The 20,968-nt window shown below is 31.7% G+C and overlaps 2 protein-coding genes across 3 annotated transcripts; one reads left to right on the forward strand and one right to left on the reverse strand.

The window, feature by feature from the left end:
• Nucleotides 1-1,339: 1,339 nt before the first annotated feature.
• LOC113846156 (probable LRR receptor-like serine/threonine-protein kinase At2g23950) lies at nt 1,340-6,168 on the reverse strand. 2 transcript variants are annotated; one of them, XM_027474109.1, is made up of 11 exons: nt 6,016-6,168; nt 5,817-5,949; nt 5,670-5,741; nt 5,349-5,492; nt 5,020-5,091; nt 4,822-4,881; nt 4,612-4,712; nt 4,405-4,536; nt 3,968-4,312; nt 2,814-3,193; nt 1,340-1,758 (listed from the first exon to the last, which is right to left on the reverse strand). In XM_027474109.1, the coding sequence occupies exons 1-11, from the start codon at nt 6,095-6,097 to the stop codon at nt 1,372-1,374; spliced, it is 1,908 nt and encodes a 635-aa protein (XP_027329910.1). In that variant the 5' UTR covers nt 6,098-6,168; the 3' UTR covers nt 1,340-1,371. The 2 variants fall into 2 exon arrangements, with proteins under 2 accessions (XP_027329910.1, XP_027329909.1); XM_027474108.1 differs by having other exon boundaries at nt 2,766-3,193.
• Nucleotides 6,169-18,152: 11,984 nt separating this feature from the next.
• On the forward strand, nt 18,153-20,192 carry LOC113847971 (S-adenosylmethionine decarboxylase proenzyme-like). The gene is made up of 3 exons (XM_027477312.1): nt 18,153-18,221; nt 18,595-18,745; nt 18,829-20,192. Exon 3 carries the CDS (start codon nt 18,950-18,952, stop codon nt 20,018-20,020), a length of 1,071 nt encoding a protein of 356 aa, XP_027333113.1. The 5' UTR covers nt 18,153-18,221; nt 18,595-18,745; nt 18,829-18,949; the 3' UTR covers nt 20,021-20,192.
• The last annotated feature ends 776 nt before the right edge of the window (nt 20,193-20,968 follow it).

Consider the following 20,968-nt stretch of genomic DNA (forward strand, 5'->3'; position numbering starts at 1 on the left):
ATAATTTTATAAAAGTTAAGAAAAAACACAAAAATAAACAAAAATATATTAATTATTAAATTATTTGTATATCTTTTTACTTATGTTAACAAATTAGTTATCTTTATATATTTATTCAATTAATATATAAATAAAAATTTAATCATTTATTATTATTTATATTTTTAAAATACTTTATAAATTTATGATACATAATTATTTTAATAAATCTATATAAATTAATTATTTATTTCTCATTAAATAATCCAATTAAATTATCAATTACTAATTATTTATAGTATATCCTCAAGCACAAATTATAAAAACCAATAAAATTTCTGTGGTAAGAGGTTATGAGAACATTTCCATATTAATCCTTTCACCCTTGAGTTAACGAGAAAATAGTTGTTATTCATAGAACGCAGAATCGCTTCCCCTGTCCACGATCAAAATTACGTATTTGAATGTCATCATGACTTGCTACGTGTTCAGTTCCTCGATTTTAATTTTCACCAATACTCTTCGTTATAATAAAACTAATCTCAAATAATATAGTGATTTAAGAGTTCTTTTAATAACATTCTCCAAAGTTAAAACTTGATTTGTTCCTCAATTGCAATTAGCATACTTTCGTATTTTAACCATTCAAACAACCTGCAAATTAAATAAAAACAATGACTTTATCTTTAAAATTACAGACCCATGTTAGTAACAAAGATTTCGCCAGAAAAACTATGCTTTAGAGTAGGTATTGAGGCAAAGAAGATCAACCATTTGGGAAACAAAAAAAACCATCATCTGACTGAAGTAACGAAGTTAACAAGACAACGGTAAAAAGGACACACGAAAAGACACCAAATTGAGAAAAAGAGCAACGCGTGACCCTGCAAAGCATCTGATCGAAAATGACCTCTAACAGCTCAAAGCGCAGACTGTGGCCTTCACTCTTGCTTTCAAGTTTGAACATCCATTAACAAGACAACCCAAGAGGACACTGCAAAGATTCATGCACATCTTCATTTTCAGTCAGAACTGTCAACATATCATTCTGCAGAAGACACCCTCCTGCCTCCTGCTTCACACTCGAGAGCAAAGAATCTGATGATGTTCCCTATCCACCCTATACAAAACAGTCTATCTTGCGTATTGCCACCCACATACCACATTTTCACCCATTATATTATATATTTTGCATCCAAAAATGCACAGGTACAACTCCACGGGTACTACACTAATTATTCACAACACCAAAATGATAAAATTTTATAGAATATATATACATTTGATTTGATTAATTATATCCTAAAATTAAAAACCAAAGCTAAAGCGATATGACCAAGAAAACTCCTTTTTCGCTTTTTTATCTTCCTGTTTTCTTTTCCCATTTACTGTTTATCTAGGACCAGAGAGTTCCATGGCATAGGATTCCAAAGACTGTTCATCATCATCATCCATTGTCGTGCCAAACATGCTGGAACGATCATGAACATTATCATGTTCTGATGCAGAGGTAGGGCGAGATGAACAATTGCTATTGTTACTGTGGCTGGGGTTCATGCCGTGATTACCGAAATTATGTGATGATGCCCACTTCTCAGCAAGCCCGTCACCTTCAAGCATTCGGACCACTTCAGACATTTTAGGGCGATGGGCTGTCAAATATTGAGTACAGAGTAAAGCTACTTGCAGCATCTCCCCCACCTCTATTCTATCATAATTATTTCCTAGCTCCTTGTCCACCAACTCTGCAACCTTCTTTTCTTGCTGTATTTTCCTAACCTGTCACAATACGGACGAATATTTATCTCCTGTCTCTGAAGTCTAAACAATTCTTTTTAGCAAACCTTCAGATATCTATTTCAAGGATACGTTTCAGGAGGTAGATCACCTGTCTTGTATCAACAACTACCCCCAGGCCCCAGCTCTCAAAGCATTTTCATTTTTTCTTTGTGGGGTGATTTACCAATAGCAATTATATTTACTGTATATATCCTACCAATTCCGTATTAAATATTTAAAAATTGAAGTTTCACATACACTTCATCATCTGTAAATAGAAAAATGAGAAGTTCCTACTGTAATTTAGTAATGGCAGCACAGAAAGCCATCCACTAGACGTGCACTTCAGACTTGGCGGTAAATTACCAAAATTTTCTGATGGTGAAAACATAAACTATGCTTTGGCATACTTTTCAACAATAACTACTATATTAGACCAACTCAACTATAGTGCGACATGGTTTGGGGTCATTAACAGCAAGGAGTTTAAAACAAGAAGGTCTAATGCACACCACATATCACAGAAGCTTGTCAAATTACTTATATCATAAGAGACAACACCTACAACATTCAGTTCTGATTTTCCTTTCCCCCATTTCAATAGACAATATTTTGGATAAACAACTTACTAAGGTGCTTATTTGGTAAACTCTTATCACATCAGGGTTTATACCTTGAATTTAAACATTGAATTTGTTGAAATAAGTTAAGAATTACTTTGACAAGTTTTCTTGGAAAGCTTACTAAAATAAACTGAAAGAGCTCACAAGTCCAACTATTTTAATAAGTTCAAATAGGCTTTACGTTAACTCTGTCTTTCAAACACACAATACATCAGGATCAAATAATATTAAGATATTTTGATAGAAGTCGTAGCCCAGTGCAGATCAGAAAAAATATTAAAATATCATGTCCACAGAAAAGTCGCGCATGAGGAACTCCTGGTGAAGAAACAAATATTGAATAAGCTAAAGCTATTAGACTAACAGATATTTGCGTCCAAATACCTTAGAATGCAATGAACAGTTTGTTTTAGTTGCAGAGAGTAGACTTACCCACTCTAGCATAGCACCTTTTTGATTCACCGTTTTCCCAAACTCGAGTGCTGTCATTCCAGTTATGAGCTCTAACAAGAGAATGCCAAATCCAAATACATCTGTTTTCTCAGATGACTGACCAGTGGAGAGGTACTCGGGTGCAATGTGCCCAACAGTGCCACGGACAGCAGTGGTGACATGGGAATCAGCATGATCAAGGAGTTTTGCAAGGCCAAAATCACCAACAACAGCCTCACAATAGTCATCCAGAAGCACATTAGCGGCCTTTACATCTCTGTGTATTATTTTCGGATCACATTGCTCATGCAAATACAGAAGACCTCTGGCAGCTCCAATTGCTATTCTCTTTCTAGTGTTCCAATCTAGAGCTGGTTTACCTATCATATCATATACACGATCTTCAATGTCAAGGAATGCAAACATAATATGATTCAATAGGTAAATTATGCTTGTTAATAAGCAGAACTATGAATGCCAACAACGACCAGACTGCAGAATACACTAAGAAATAATTTTCAATCCTTAATATATAATAAGGAAAATCCATTTTCTAGCTTCTCTTGCCAGTAGCCACGAAGAGAAACAAATAATATCAAATTTATCACCCCAACAAAATTAGAGGTTCAATGCCTAGGATAAACATCATGAAAACCTGACAAGAACTAGATCAATAAGAGTTTAAATTTAATCAAGTGATAGGATACCGTCTACAGTTTGCAGGTGCACCCCTAATCATTATACAATTCAGACCATTTCAGTTTAATCATAACAATTTTGCAAACTTTTTTAAGAGAGCATGAAGAATCTGAACACTCATGATAAAGTGAAAGCATGATTACAAGTTTTAACATTAAACAGTATGCCATTCTAAAAAAATTTTAAAAAACAAAAGAAAGAAATAAAATATAAAATCCTAGACAGAAAGAAATAAAATATAAAATATCCTAGACAATGTCCCACCGCGTCCCAAACCATAATAATAGATTGCAATCTGGAACCGACGTCAACAACGCTCTTCAACCACAAAAATATGAATACCAAAACATGACAAGCACAGGTCTGAAGATTAAAACAAGTTTAAGTGCAATAAGACTAGTAAGGTAACACTACACTTAATATATCACATTATAAGATCACAGAGAAATATCTACCTCTAAGCCTGGAGGCCACACTGCCATTAGACATGTAAGGATAAACCAAAAGTTTTTCGTTAGGAGTAGCACAATATCCAATTAGGCGAAGTAGATTGCGGTGAACAGCCAAGCTGATCATTTCTAGCTCTGTTTGGAACTGTGATTCGCCAGCACTACCATTCACATCTTTCAGCCTTTTCACTGCCACCATTGTGCCATCTCCAAGCTTTCCCCTATAAACATTGCCAAAGCCTCCAGCACCAAGAATATTCTTGGAGCTGAAATTATCCGTTGCATGTTGGAGGTCTCTGAAAGTAAAACTTTTCAGATTTCCCAAGCTAACAACCCCTTCTTCCTTATAATCTGCAACAATACCAAAATTCTAAATATAAATATCCTGATAATAGCAATCTAGCACCACATAATCTAAAAACCGCCGTTCCAGGGCTACCTACCACCAATATACAGAATCGCTCCATGCTGTCGTTTCTTTCTATACCAAAATAATCCAAAAGTAAGGAGAATGAGAGAAGCACAACTAAGAGTGACCCCAAGTGCAATTGCTAGTTTCTTGGACTTGTGATTTCCTATAATCAGAAATATAATATAGATTAAGAAGATCGTATAAAGAAAAGATGAGGAACAAAGGTAAAAAGACGTACCTTCCGATGATGCTTGAGATAATGCTACGGGCATAAGTGTTGTCGATCCAGAGCAACCTTCAGTAGAGCTGCTTCCACAAACTAAAGGGTTCCCCACAATACTACAAACAAAAGTAACAGTGAATAAGGAAAAGCACAGTGACACTTTGAAACAACAGAACACAACCGTGAATCTACAAAACAGAGAGAATCGAAGAGACACCACCATACTTGAATGACCTGGCTGGGAACTTGGGCAATGGTCCACTGAGATTGTTATAAGACAAGTCCCTGAGTGCATAGACTTAGCACATCAAAGTTTTGGCAAAAAAATAATGACAAACAGTAACAAAATCCACAGGTGGCAAGTTGTTTCGATTTTCAAGACACTGACGTGTAAGAGGAGGGAACTGATATAACTACACTCACAAGAAAGCAAGCTGTGGGGTTTTCGCCAGTGACACGGGAAAGGGTCCAGACAAACTATTGTTGTTCAGCCTCCTGCTCTCGTTGCGGACAAAGAAACAGTGTTAGCTAGTATTACATTACATAATTCGCGTAAGAAGATTAGAACCAAAAATAAAAGAAAGTACTAGCAACAGCATTTCAATATACATATAACAAATTACACAGCTCAACAAAAGAGAGTAGAGTAAGTTAAGAACTAAACAACAGATGGTAGCTAATTGTTGCTTAAATAATTTCCCGCACTTGTTTAACCATGGAAGACTAAAATAAAGGAAACAATAATTACTCACAGGTACTGAAGACTATTCAACTGACTCAGGGAGGGTGGAATGACCCCAGAGAATCGGTTATTAGAAAGATCCAAAGTCTGAAGATTGGGAAGAGTTCCAAGCTCCGGCGGTATTTTGCCTGAGATATTGTTATTCTGTAGTAACCTACATTCAAACAACAAATACATATTAGTTAGTCTGAGCTTATATAGTCCCTATGCCAAGTGATGACAGTTACAGAGAAGAAAAGGGAAATAATAAAATAAAAATAATAAATAATAATTAAGAGGAGACGGAGGGGAGAATAGAAATGAAAAAGAAGTGAGATGCTGCGGTGCTCACACTTGTCTAAGATTTGTCAGATTTCCAATTGCAGGAGAGAGAGTTCCAGAGAGCGATTGGCTAGGCGCTCCTCTGCGGGTAGAAAAATAAAAAGTGAATGAGGAGGGTAAGGGAAGAAATGAAAGAGAGTGAGAGAGAGGAACTAACAGGCCTATGACAAGGTAATCAGAAGAGCAAGTGATCATGGCCCAGCTGCAAGCGTCGACGGAGAATTCATCCCAGTTGCTCAACACACCGTGCGGGTCATTAAGAGCTCCTTTAATGTTCATCAAAGCCTCCACTGCACCATTTTGTTATTATATTAATATGAATTAACGAAGGCTTAAAGAGAGAATGTTTTGTTTACCTTCGGGGTTGCGAGGCTCGGAAGCGGAACAGAGGGTATTGATTAGTAGGAGGAGGAGAAGGCAGTGGAGAGGCATGGTCATGTAACCAGAGGAAGAAAATAACAATAATAATAATTTAAAAGGAGGAGGTTATGAAAGGTGAGGGAGAGAAGAGAGGTTGTTACTTGTTGGTACTACCACACTACACTACTACTAGACTGGTAAACATAACATACATGAGTAACATCACCACACCCCTCTCTCTCTCTCTCTCTCTCTCTCTCTCTCTCTCTCTCTCTTCTTTTTTCTTTTCTTTTTATAATTTTGTTGGTTTGGTCTGTGGTGCGTCTTACTTTCCTCTTTTCTCCTCGCTTGCTTTTTACTCTGGACTGGAGGCACAACAACGTGATGGAAGGAGCCCGCCAGAATCGAAACCTCAATCACATGCATCGGATTTGAAGTTTTAAGTTCAAATGAAGGAGTTACTGTATATTGATTCCTTCTACCGCATTATTATTATTATTATGGTTTTAAAAAATAACTCGAAAATATTTTGAGATATTTATTGTTATAATTAAAACTATATTTTAAAATTTTGAGAAAAAAAAAAGAGGTGAAAATTTAGGTACTTTAAAAAACACTATTAAAAAGTAAAGCTTTGATGACACAATAAGATATCTTGAAAAAGTATGATTAATAATTTGAAGATATTGTGATTAATAGAAATAGCATTGTTGGTGTCAAAGGAATTGTGATTGTGACTGAGGGGTTGGGACTTGAGAGATGGAGGGAGAAGGAAAAAGGTGTTAAACGTACTGATTCTGATAAAGCAACACGAAACAAGGCAGTGTTGATTTGACAGAGACTCTCTCCCTCTCTCTCTCCCTGCACTGCGCAGCCAATTGTTCCGTCCGATAGGCGTAACCAATGAGGGTGAGTAGTGGGTCCCTGTTTTGTTATCCAACCCTTCACACTCTCATCATTCTTCCTTCCCTTTAGTTAGTTGCCCTTTACGAGGCCACATTCTTCACTTTCTTTTTTCTTTTCTTTTTAACTTCATTGCCTCTGTTCTCTGTATCGTATATATAGATACAAATTTTTAAAATAATAATTCAATTCAATATATAATAAAAGTCTAAAACTATTTAATTTAAAAACACGCCTTGTTTTAAAAAAAAAATTTAAAGAATAATTTATTTTTTCTCTTTTTATCCTTATAATTTTTTTTTTATTAAATTTTTTTTATACTTTTAGATATGGAGCGGAAGAAAATGGAAAAAACAGGAAAATGGTGTAGGAGAACCAAAAGGAATACGACAAAAATAGCGAAAGAGATTGGATGGAAACAGGGTAAGAAGGAATGCCATTCTTTATTTGATGTTATCGTCGAGGAATGTGTTCATTGTTTTCTGAAAAAAAAAATTTGTTAAGACACACTGTTGTTTCCCGTAATTGCATGTGATAAAAAAAAATGGGAATAACGTGAGTTATATTTTGTAAAGGGAAATGCAAAAATGTCTTTTCCTTGAGTAAAAGGTGTTTAAGAATGAGTTTAGTTTGATTTCAGGCCGAAGAAAATTGAAACTAATAAAAATAGTTTGACCATCCATTTATATATTTTTTTAAAAAAAACTATGAATAAGCTCATACCAGCTTGATTCTGTTTTAAATTTTTTTATATATAAACCACAAAAAAATTATGTGGAAATATTTCTATTTGAATTTATCAAAATCATTTTAAGTAATAGTTTTTTTAAAATATTTAATATAACTATATTTACTTGAACTTAAATTTAATAATTTTCAAGATACATTTATTTTAATTTGTAATATACTTTTCTATGTACAAATAAATATAAATTATAAAATTATATACTTCAAAATATTTAATTTATCATACACATGTACATGTGTAAATAATTATTTTTAAACATAAATATATTTTATTTATTTTATAATTAAATTTTAAAAAAATTATAATATATATGATTTTTATGCAATTTTAAAATTAAATTAAATATTTACTACTTTATTTTTTAAAGTGTATAATATTTATTCCATATATAAATAAAAAATAATTGTTAAAATATATGTCTGTAACATTTAAATATCTAACATCGAATTAATTAACAATTGAATGAATAAATTTTACTTTTTAAAACAGTTGCTTGTGTCGTGACATTAATTTATTAAATTTGATATTTTATTATAATTTAATTATGTCTCTCTCACACGTATTTGTACAATATATTTTAAAGTTAATTGACACTTTATTAAAATATTTTATATTAATGTACAATATAATTTTTAAAAATAAAAAATATTATTATGAAATTATATATTTAAAAAAATTTATGTTAATTGTGATATATCATACACAATTAACATGTTAATATCACATTATTTAATAGTTAATTTTGTTATGTTTATATTTTGTATAAATTATTAAATAAACTAATAATAATGGAAAAAATACCCTTAGAATAATTTGATATCGTATATGTTATGTGTGTAAAATGAGAGAGTTTAATTATTTTGTTTGGATACTTATCTCTTTTAATTAAAATGACATTAGATTGTTACTAAGCAACAATAAAAATACAATGAAAACAAAGAAGAAGAAACTTGAGTTAACTGGTTTAGATAACTCTTTTCATAGAAAACGGGGAAAGAAATCACGTTGATTGATTCAAAATATTGAAATTTGATGTGCAAAATGTTGTTGTAATAAAAACGACAAATCATTGTTTTTCTTCAAATTTATTTTTAAACACAAATCAAATTGAACTATTTTGAAATGTTTCGAATCAATATACTCTTAATCCCTAATGAAAGCCAAAATAAAGAAAATGAGAGTAAGAATAAGATAAGGATTTTGGAGAGGACCCTGTGAGGGATGGAATATAAAAAAGAAAAATGACTTTGTGAAATGGTGGGATTGTGTTTGTGCAAATTGACCAACAAACTTTACGTTTCGCCTGTCAGTGTTATTAGTGTGAGTGGTTTGGTATAAAACCATTTGTCAAATAGGATTGCTGTAATGCATTCTTATCAGTGTCAGTAAATTATTAATTATCTTTTTTTCAGGTGGGTTGGATTCCCAGAGCGTATCAAGAATAAGACATACCTCAACGTATGCTTGTATTAAAAGATTTAGGAGAAACTTTAAGTAATTTTTGTGTTATCTGTAGGAGAGATTTAAATTTTCATTTTAATCATTTTTAATGATACTAGGTATAAGTATCTTATTGATATTTTTAGAATACTGATTAAATATAAGAGTAGTTTTTTATTAAACAATATTATTAATATATTTTTTAATAATTTTTAAGTATATCTTGTCACGCAATATTTATTTTTTTAATCAATATTCTAATAACACATCAGCGAGCGAGATCCTTGGAAATCTTTTTGTCTTTATCAGCTTTGACAAAACTTGGCTTTCAAGCATATATATATATATAATTGACATAATTAACTGGCCTAAGTGCCTAACATTTATCATGAGGACTAACAAATGAGAAATTTATGGGTACTTTCTTTGAAGTAGGTTATGCCTGTACTTGAAAAGTAACGTCTGCATAATTTCCTCACTCCAACAAAACAAAATAATCAACTGGTTTTCGAAATGAAGTTTCTATTTTTCCATTTAGAGTATCATAATATTTTTTTTAATTATATATATATATATATATATATATATATATATATCACTTCTTAATAGTAACACAATGAAATGAGTTAGTCAACTTTTTAAAGAAATCAAAGTGACTAAAAATACACATTAATCAAATTAAAAGGAAAAAAAAATAATCAAGCATAGTAAGTACGTGTGTGTGGCAAATGAAAAAGTAAAAATTAGTTAGAGATGTGACCACAAGCCCAAAAACGCAATTTCTATTATGGGTCCTGCCTGAATCGTGATGAAACTGTTCTTGCGAAAAGCCTGTGCCACCCAAATATTATTGCATTTCAACACAAGCCATGTTAACTTTGCTTTTCATTTCAAATTTCCATTTAAAGCAAGTCTACAACCAATACTTATAGTACTGTTTTAAATACTATTATGACCATGTCACTTGGGAATGTTAGTGCTATCACGTGTTAATAGCCATAGAGTGAAGTCTATATGTACAAGAACGAGTCAAGCAAATAATAATAATAATCTGTCCTGTTACAGTTTTACAGCCAATCGGTATTCCTATGATAGATACAAATCAAACCAATACATAAGTGCCTACAATTACAATAATGTGTATCAAATTTTGTTAGTTTATATGTGCTTTTTACGTTACGATGACATAACCTTCATTTCATTAGAAAACGAAGATTGGTTAATTAAAAATGTTTAAATTGTTATTGACTCTACGAAAATGTCATGGATAAATAAAACGCTAATAATTACAAATCAACACTCAACAACGAGTATAAATGCACGAGTACTGTTAAGATATTTCCTTATAACAACACATTTTGAATTTCATAGCCTTGTGGATGGGGCAATGCGGTACTGTGTGGAGAGTGTCTGAAAGTGGTAACGTGGGAATCTCCACTCCCACAGACACAAAATCTTCATTGGAGTGCGTTTATTCTTCTTCCATTCCATGCTGTTGGTGTTGGAATTTGATTCCTTATCTTCCTTCCACAAGCCACAAATACATGCTTGTTTTTGCTCCTTGCCCTCTTGTTTGTTCAAAACTACAAAGCTTTAATTTACCATAGTACTTTGAATTGGGAAAAGCAAAAAGTGACCCACCCGTGCCGTGCCCCTCTCTCAGCTTTACTACTTTAACTCATGGTTCAACATTAGGACTAGAAACTTATCTTTTTACATTCATCTTGCTTTTGCATAGATAAATAAATGTCATCATTTATTCACATAGTAAATTTAAGCAAATGTTAACCATTTTTTAATACACCAGTTAAGAAATTAGAAATAATTTTATTAAAATATTGTTAATATATATCTAAAATAATGTTTACCATACCTCAGCATTATTTTTAATTTTTTTATTATTTTCCTTGTGACACCAAAAAAAAAAAGACTTGTAATTTTATATGATTTTAAATTTAATTTATAATATATTGAAAGTGTATGTCCGATCATATGCTATCATATAATTTAAAATTGTTAACTTCTATGATAATTAATTTTCTCGTTATATGTTAACGTAAACAAATTTATACTGTCAATACATTGAAATTAAATTCATTACTTTTCTTTATCTCTCTTTAATTATAAGAACCATTTTATCTTTTTTTTTTTTTTTCACTTTTCTTTCTATTGTATAAAAACCATTATTTTTTCTTCGTTAAATTGCTTGGCATGATTGCATCTTGCATGGGATCTGTATCAGCTTGGACGGCTCTGGGCGGGCCTATCCTCCACTCAGTTTTGACTTTGACACTACTTGCTTGACTGATTTTGAACCGAAAATTTTCCTCGTGCAATAATTATCAACAATCAAATATTAAATACGTTTAAATCCAAGATTCAAACCTTTGTACTTGGAATATAACAAAATATTAAGATTTAGAATTAAGTGAAATAGAGTTTTCTAGACGGAATGATATCCGTATACATGAACAATAATGATAATAAAGTGATCGATTAATTGATATAGAGAAGAAAAAACAACGATGGTTATGTTTGGGTTTAATAAAAAAAAATGTAAATCCAACAAAAGTTATACGGAGCTGTTTCACGTTATGCTCATTATAAAGTAAGTGCAAGAGTTGGTAAAGAGAAATGTGCAATATAAAAAAAATCATTTTGATCTGTAGACGGGAGGGAGCAAAAACAAGTTATTAGATAAAAGTAATTAAATTATGAAGAGTGTTTAAACTTAAAAAAAACAATTATAGTATTTGGTTGGGAAAAATGAAAGGACAACAGGGAAAGGGTCAAAGAGAAAAAATGTTATATTTTCGTTATTTTTGGTTTAATATTTTAAAATAAAGAGAAAGGATGGGAGGGGAAACCAAATCGCTCCCACACAATTTTAACTTTTTTAAGAGTGGAACAATTTGAAAGGAATATTTTTAAAAAATAATCTATATAAAATTATCCTTAATTTGATAAATATATTTAACTATCTTAAACGCATAATAATTTTTATTAATCTCAATATTTATCAGTGAAGCTAGTAAAATAATTTGTATATGATTTATCTTCATTTATGATTCCACTACAGTAGCACGCACTTATATACATATGGCTGTGAAATTAGATTCTACACATATATGCGAGTGGTAGAAATCTTACTTCCTCATCCAAGATCCCAATTATTAGAGCATAAAGAACCTCACTTCCTACAAGGTGGCACCCCCACTTGATTTCTGGGGCTGAGTGGCGCAGGTTCTAATTCCAATAACTCGAGCTCAATTCTAAAGGTGCATCATGCATTTGTAGGTTAAGTCATAGCACATTAGAGAACAGAAAAATTAAGTAAACCAAGCAAGAAAAAACAATCATTTGAACGAGGACAAATTATTGCTTAGCTATAAACTAACGTATTAGATTTATACGCATCTAGTTATAAACTATAGCGTGTTATAAAGTTTGATTACACTAAAAACAACATAATAAAAATCGCTTGTTCCATTTTATAATATTTCATTTTGAACTCCTTTCTGAGCCACTACCATTAATGGTCGAGAAAGGAGTAAGAAACCGATTATTTAACAAGTTTTACAAGATTGGTTTAAGGGGATCAAATTTCAGTGTTAGTCTAAGTGAATTGAGTTGAACTGAATATTTAAAATTTAACTTAGATTTGAGAAAAAAATGTTTAAATTTAATTAGTTTATGTAATAAACTAAATTTAAAACTTGAGTTTCAAATTTTAAACTTGATTTGTTAATTTAGTTATGACTTTATTTTTATGAATTTTTAATATAATTTAGTATCTAATAATTATTTTATGTTAAAACATTAAATAAAAAATAGCTTTATCTATATGGAAACGAATTAAGATTTGAAAAAATATTTAATTATATATAAAAATTTAATTTGATGCAAGAAGTTGAACTTTACTTTAAGCCAACCTAAACGCTGACCATTATAATTGGGTATATCAATATGATATGTTAACTTGCATTCAAACAATAAGAGCGTCTTTATCCTTTCGACAAGTTTTAACTTGCCTTTTTATTTATTTATTTATTTCTTGTAAACTGTACATAAAACTGTAGGTTTTGTTCTTTTATTCAACAATTGTTTATGTATATATTCATTTGAAACGGTGTTTCAATTTTTAAAAAATTATATAATTTAAAATGGCGTGCGAGTTTTAATTTAGTCGACATGTATAATTTTAGTAGTATTTGTTCAAGAGCGATTAATCAAATCTCTGGATACTGTTTCAATTATAAATTCATTATAGTTTGCTTTGTTCTCATTCAACTTTGTCAACTTTCTGCTTTTCTGGTCAAATACCTTCTCAAATTCAATAATGGACATGCTTTTTCTTTTCTTCTTTTGGGGTCATACTGTCATAACATGTCCATCGCTTTTTATTTTTTTCTAATTAGTATTTAAGTCCTGCTTTAATTTAGTCTTCGTTTTTGGGGTCAACAAACAACTGTTTTTAATTAGTTTGGATATCGGGATCTATGGAAAGTTCCTGAAATGTTATATAAGCCCAAACCCATAAGGTTACGATCCAAATTTTGTTGGGTCTTCTCCAATCTGAAGTTGCTCCTATACTGGGCTCGCGTGACATTGATATGAGCCCTGCGAAACAGTAAGGTTAATTATCACGAATAAATCAATTGTAGACCAAGTAACAAATAAAGAGTTTCAATTCCATGAAAGAAACCATCAAAGAATAACAAAAAAATGAAAGAAAATACTTCAGTAGTTTTATTGTTCTCATTACTTACATTATAGAGTTTTTCCTTCTATGTAAGAAAGCTTATTTTATGAAATTAAAAAAACACAAGGTTACTTCTACGGAGTGATATCGTTCTAAAATTAGATGCAAATATTTTTAAGAATGAGATTATTAAATAGGAGTGTTTTTGGGAATTATTTTTATATTTTCCGGATCCACATGACATGAGCGTACGCAAAACAACATTCGTAGGAATTCACCATATTTGTGCGTGGTAGCAAAATGAAGAAAATAAAATAAATTTTAACCATTAGAACAATAACATTATTCTAGACATTATAAAATTATAAAGCCAACAAGTTCTTTCTTAGTGTTGATCTCGCACAATATTGTTACATCACTTTCACACTGTTTAATTAGAAGGATCGAGGAACAGATATATCACATCATGCGCACGAAAATTGACACATATTTAAATTTTAGTACTAAAAAAAGTGGCACAATTCATTTCTATCCTGAAAGGGTTAAAAAACGAAGGAAATATCGATAAGGAAGTCATTATCGTTTGTATGTACGTTCCATGAGGGGTCCCCTACCAATAAAAGCTTCATTGGATTGCAGTCTCAGACAAACGAAGACAAAAAGCTTTAAAAGGCCAAAGTCCCAAAGATGAAGAAGTGGGGAGTGTTGGCATGCTCTTGTATTGTGGTGTTCACATTAATTTCATGCAAAAACCTTCCACTCTCTCAAATACTTTGGTTTATTTTATTTTATTTTTCTAGCCTTGAAATGCTTAGTTTTATACAAGATATAAAGTTCAGGTGCCAATGCATTCATGGGTTGCAGCTGGCTGGAAAAGACAAGCCAGAATAAATTAAGGTGTGCACCCTCATTTGTTGATACTCATTTGAAGCCCACAAAGCACGGGCATGAAAATGTGGATAACACCACTTTTTATTTCAAATTGTATAATCTGTATGCATTACCCACAATAGTCAAACCCTTGCATGCTCTTTTGGAGATTCGAGTGTATGATAACTAATACATTTTGAGGAAACAAAAATACTAAAACTAAGACTAAGACCCAATGATTATGCTTCACAATTCTTAGTCCTTTCAAGTTGTAGTTATCTGTGTGCCTAGGAAGCTGTCTATATACAGGATTTACATTTTTTTTCCTTTCTAAACTGCTGTATGCTTTATTAAAAATAATCTTATTCGAAACTGTTAAGAATATTATAAGCGACAATTTCGTTATTATACTAAATTCACTTTTAATATTACTTGTGCTACTTAAATATGAAAAATATTGTATACATTTTTTTATTATATACATCTTATTTCATTTTAATTTTTACAAAACATTTATCTTTTAATATTCTATAATACTAGGTTGAAACATCAATCTCCGTTTCCTTTTTGGTCGTCCTCTCTCTTGATGAATATACATAATTAAAAGCCCCTGCTACTTGTTTATTTTATTATTTCCATAGGTAGTCATAGATTTATATTCTTAGAAAAGGCATCATTAACTTTGACATATAAAAATGTAATTAAATAATATTTTTCAATCACCATCGCGAACAATCAGCGATTGTATAATTTGCCCTTTACCAGAAGAATATCTCTTAAACTGAAAATCAATATCTTGATTAGTATCTATAAAAATGTTTTTAAGATATTGATTTGGCCTGCTGATCATGATCAAGACAAAATGTTCTCTCCCAAAAATAGATGAACATATTCTCCGGAGGAAGAAGTTGGGCACTGAAGCATTGTAGATGATGTAATAGAACAAGTATAAAATTAATTAAAGGAAGATTTAAAACATTTTGTTAAGAAGAACAGTTAAACACTGTTCCTTTATTGTTCTTTTTATTCGTTTAGGAGATATAGTGACTCTCCTCCGAAGAGCCGTCAAATTATATAGGAGGACATGGCACCATATGTTCCAATTCGTTTGTCACACATGGCGAAGAAGAAAAGCTTCTTCACACGGTACTTTTTTAAGTTCAAAATGTTAAAAAAATAGGGTGGGGAGGGAATCAAATATGCTCACGCCCCTATTTTTTTTTCATCGAATTAGGAAATTGCATAAGTTAGGCAAATGCTTTTATTTGATATGAATAATTGTATTATTAATTAACAATTATGACTCAGTGACTCACGTATGACTAGCAACAAAATGAAAGCTGAAAGCAAATAGTAGTTTTGCGCATGAGCAAATGATCCGCATTCTTGTATATCTTGTTACCCTGATTTGATTTGAATATAGAAATGATAGAAACAGACATCATCATTCTATAACATGGGAGGGGAAAAATCAGTGACTAATAGTGTGCTTGGGTCAGCTTCAGGTGTATATCGTAGCCAATATTTGTCGACAGTCCTTAAACCCTAAATCTAAATGTTAATAACGTATTCTTTTAGACATGTTTTATAATTAGCTTTATAAAATTAAATGTTTTTTTTTTAAATTAACAAAAAAAACGTATCAAAGTGTGTATTACTAATAATTTTTATATTTATAATTTATTTTTACAAGATAGCCAAGTAAAGTTATAGACCAAAATCACAACTAAAAATAATTTAAATTTAATAAATCGTCAGTTTTATTTTAAATTAAATTAACAGCAATTCATGTAAAGTTATAGACCAATAACAATGCGTCATATTTTTAATAAAATAAACAACAATGCATCAAGTACTAAATAATAATCAATAATATTTATAACAATAATAATTCAAGTTAAAAAAGTAAAATGGTAAAAATAAATAAATAACGAAAATCGGTTCTACATTTGTATTTAGAATATTAAAACAATTAATAATAGTGAAATGTTATTAAAACAATATTTAGTATATTTTGTTAACTTTAATAAATAAATATGTATTTTTTATAAAAAAAATATATTTATAAATGCTTAAATTTAGTTCTAAAAGTTGAATTTAACAAAACCATGATATAATAATATGAAACATAATAGCAATGACAAGGAAAGGGGCCTTGGAATTTTGTATATCATTAAATTTGAAAAACGCATGAACATTGGGCAAAGGCCTCTTCGTTTGAGACAAGCTGTATATCACAGAACAGAACCAATATCTTTCACTTGCCTTTGGTCCTTCAGAAAGTGCGGGATCTACTAATTAAAAAACAAATCTATCTCCAACCTATGCTCCTTTTTTCTAATATTTATAATCCTCAAGAGCTTAAATATCCTTCAAGTGGATGCTGAGTCTGTGCCAAAGAGGAAACCAAGTGGATAACAAGTTCGTGTGGAGTCAATGAAGGATTATTACTAATGAGTAATCACAAGGGTTTCGCAAAATCTCTATAAAAAAAATTGCTGTCCAAGGATTACCATTTAGAACTGTCTTCTCCCGACAGTTTTACTCAATGGCAAGCACCTTTTTATAAATATTAACTTTTTAAAATTTAATTACTAAATTTAATTTTTAATGAATTAAACTTATAAATAATTTTACAAATTATAAATTAATCAATACTTTATCAAGTTAATTTATTTAATATATAATATATATTTTTAAAATATAAACAAATGCTAATTATAAAATTACATAAGCTTACTTATTTATTCTTTTAGTCAGAGATCCCAGCAGGACTATCGTAGGACAGCCCGCCTTAATACTTATTTATATTTAATTTCTTTAAAATTTTAAATACTTAAATTGAAATTTTTATTTCAAAGTTTTATTTAATAATTAATAAAAATATAATAAAGGTGTCTTAATTTTAGGGTGAAATATTTAATTTTAGATGTGTTATTTAAAGAAAAAAAGAATAGTTTTACATTGTTATAACAGATATTATGCATATGAACAAATATCTTAACTAATCAGTTTTTTAGAAAACTTAGATTACAATCTTATTAATTTATTCTCTAAGGGCAAGATTTTGCAATCTTAACCGACTTTGTAGCTTATATTTTTTTATGGCATACTGTGCAGGTATTCTCATATCTTCTTGAGTAATATTACTGGTATTATATAAGGAAACATATCCTAGTTATGATAATTTATTATCATTTATACTGCATTCTTCTACAATCAAGGTGTAATAATTTTAGTAAGCCACGCCACGTCAGAACCCAAGCCCCGTTAGCCAACTATAAATACTTGTTCACTTCCGCTACGCCGTTGTTCACACTCGTAGAGTTGTAGTCCCTTCTCATTTGCTGTTTCATTGTCTGTTTTAAAGTTGTATAAAATTTATAAATAAAATTAATTTTAAGCTGTCTAAGATAATTAAAATACATGTATAAATTAATTTAAATTACATGTTTTGTTACTAAAATAACAAGTCCCTAATCTTTGATCATCTCATTTCATGATGTTCGTCACGCCAGCGATCTCAGCCTATTTTTAAGGTATGTCACGATTCTCCTGTCGCTACAAAGCTTGCCTCTTCTATCTGAATCCTGTTCTTCTTGCCATTTCCCTTTGTTTAATTCACCGCCATCTATCAATTTTCACCTACGTTCTCTACTCGATTCAAGTGTTATTGCTTTGTGTTCATTGTTAAGTTCTAATTCACATCTTCCTTTCACCGAGTCATACCATGGATTAAGAAAATATTTGTTGTTTTCGCCAACCAAGTTTATACTGGGAAAGAGTTTAATTACTCTCGTCCAGGGTCTGATAGTTTTGTTCAAAACATTGTGGTCTTCGCAATAAACTAGAGTTTCTCAAAAACCTTTTAAAACTATGATTATGACGAAAACAATCCATTTGTTGCAGCAGCGTGAATGTCGTAATGGAGACCGACGGCATGAAAACAAACCGTTGTAGCAGTAATAGTTCCTTACAGTACGAAGTTCCCCATGGCTACAGCATTGAAGACGTTCGTCCCAACGGTGGCATCGTCAAGTACCAATCCGCTGCTTACTCCAATGTAACTTCCCTTTCCAATTCACTCAATTTTAATCCATTAACATCCTAATTTTATTTCTCACCTTCGTTAATTTATTTTTGCAGTGCTTGAGGAAGCCATCCTGAGAATAAAATATCAGAGCATAGTTCTACTAATTTGCCTGTCATTTTAATTTCGCCTTATTCTATCTACATAAATATTATTTGAGATTTCGATCGTGCTACCATGATTGAGTGTGTCCCTCTGGACATCAACGTCAACAAACCACCCTCTCCGATTGGATTTGAAGGGTTTGAGAAGCGCATAGAGATTTCATTCAGCGAGCCACCAATTTTCAAGGACCCAAAGGGACTAGGGCTTAGGGCACTGACTCGGTCTCAAATCAACGCTATTCTGGAAGCCGCATGTTGCACCATTGTGTCTCATCTCTCGAATTCCGAATTGGACTCTTACGTGCTCTCTGAATCAAGCCTCTTCGTTCAACCATACAAAATCGTGCTCAAAACTTGCGGCACCACAAGGCTTCTCCTATCTATTAAACCCATTCTGGAACTCGCAGCCTCACTCTCGCTTTCTGTTTTCGCCGTCAAGTACTCGCGAGGGACATTTATTTTCCCGAATGACCAGCATGCTCCTCATAACAGTTTCATCGACGAAGTGTCGGTGCTAAATTACCATTTTGCCCATCTCCACGCCGAGGCCTATGTCATGGGCGATTCCACCTCTCCGAACGGCAGTTGGCACATTTACTCGGCGTGCATAGAGGGTGCCACGTCAGCGTTCAGGGGCTTGGGCACAGTGGAAATGTGCATGACGGGGTTGGATCGTGACAAGGCGCGCGTGTTTTACAAGGAATGGGGAAGGGGTAAAATGACGGAAATGTCCAGGGTTTGTGAGATTAATCCGAGTCACGTGATATGCGACTTTGAGTTTCATCCGTGCGGGTACTCAATGAACGGGATAGAGGGTGGGGCGTTCTCAACGGTGCACGTGACACCGGAAGATGGGTTCAGTTATGCGAGCTATGAAGCGGAGGGGTTGGAGTCGGAGTCGATTGATTTGGGAACAGTGGTGAGGAGGGTGGTGGAGTGTTTTGGTCCCGCTGAGTTCTCGGTTGCTGTCACGTGCAACGGAGGTGCTGAGGGGTGGGCCATGTCGAATGCTGACGTGGAGGGGTATTGGTGCGAGAACGTGGTGAAGCAGGACTTGCCAGGGAAAAGGTGCATTGTGTATCTGACTTACTCGGCTATGGGGAGAGGGGGCGCAATGCGCACGCCCCAGAAAGCTATCTTGTAGATGGTGGAGGAGGTTGTGGTTTCTACGTGTGTCACATCTGCTTAGCGTATAGCTGCTCCAGCCAGCCATCAACCTCTCCTTTGTATCGCGTCCTTTTGTTCGATGGTCCCTTTTGTGCTTTCTGCAGACTCCTCCTTATATCACAATCATTTTGTAATAATTAACCATGAAATGGACCCTTTTCGCTCTTGGGATTTTTATTAGATTTTCCAATAATTCAGCCTTCGCCATTTTTTTTATATTCCATTGTGGAGTTTAGTTAGTATGAGAATCAAAATTATGGTCATATTTTTATTTATTTACATTTTAGTTTTAATCTATTATATTCCCTTATTTTAAACCAATAATAATTAACAAATTAATTAAATGTAATCCATTAAAATTATATATACTGTTAAATTACTCATTTAAATATTTATTATTACCAAATTAGCTCATCAATAAAATGCCCAAAAAAAAACTTGACAAACAAAATTAATAATAAATTAAATCTCTTAAAAATACTTAAAATAACGTTATATTATTCCTTGTGTTAGGGTAGAAATCAACTAAACTGTTTATTTAAAAAAAAAAAAGACGCCTACAACCTTCTTTCCATCAAGCTAAGGCTACACCAAGCAAATTTACAAATCAAGTTAAACGATTTTTTCAAAGAAAAAATTATTCAAATGACAATAAAATATTTATTTATTTATTTATTTATTTTTAAAACTTTTAAGTCTGATATACTATTTTAAAAATACCAATATCAGACTTAAAAAAACATTTAACTGAAGCAAAAATCGATAAAACGAAAAAAAAAACTTAAATTGAACAAAAATCACTTAAAAAAAAGACATACACGTTTAATACTCGTATAAACCGAAAAAAAGAATTTAAATTCTAACACTAAGAGTATATTTGATTTCTTTTTTAAAAATAAATTTTAATATAAATTTATATTGTATT

The sequence above is a fragment of the Abrus precatorius genome, unplaced genomic scaffold, assembly GCF_003935025.1.
Source record: "Abrus precatorius isolate BTA unplaced genomic scaffold, Abrus_2018 Scaffold8, whole genome shotgun sequence".
Taxonomy (NCBI): domain Eukaryota; kingdom Viridiplantae; phylum Streptophyta; class Magnoliopsida; order Fabales; family Fabaceae; genus Abrus; species Abrus precatorius.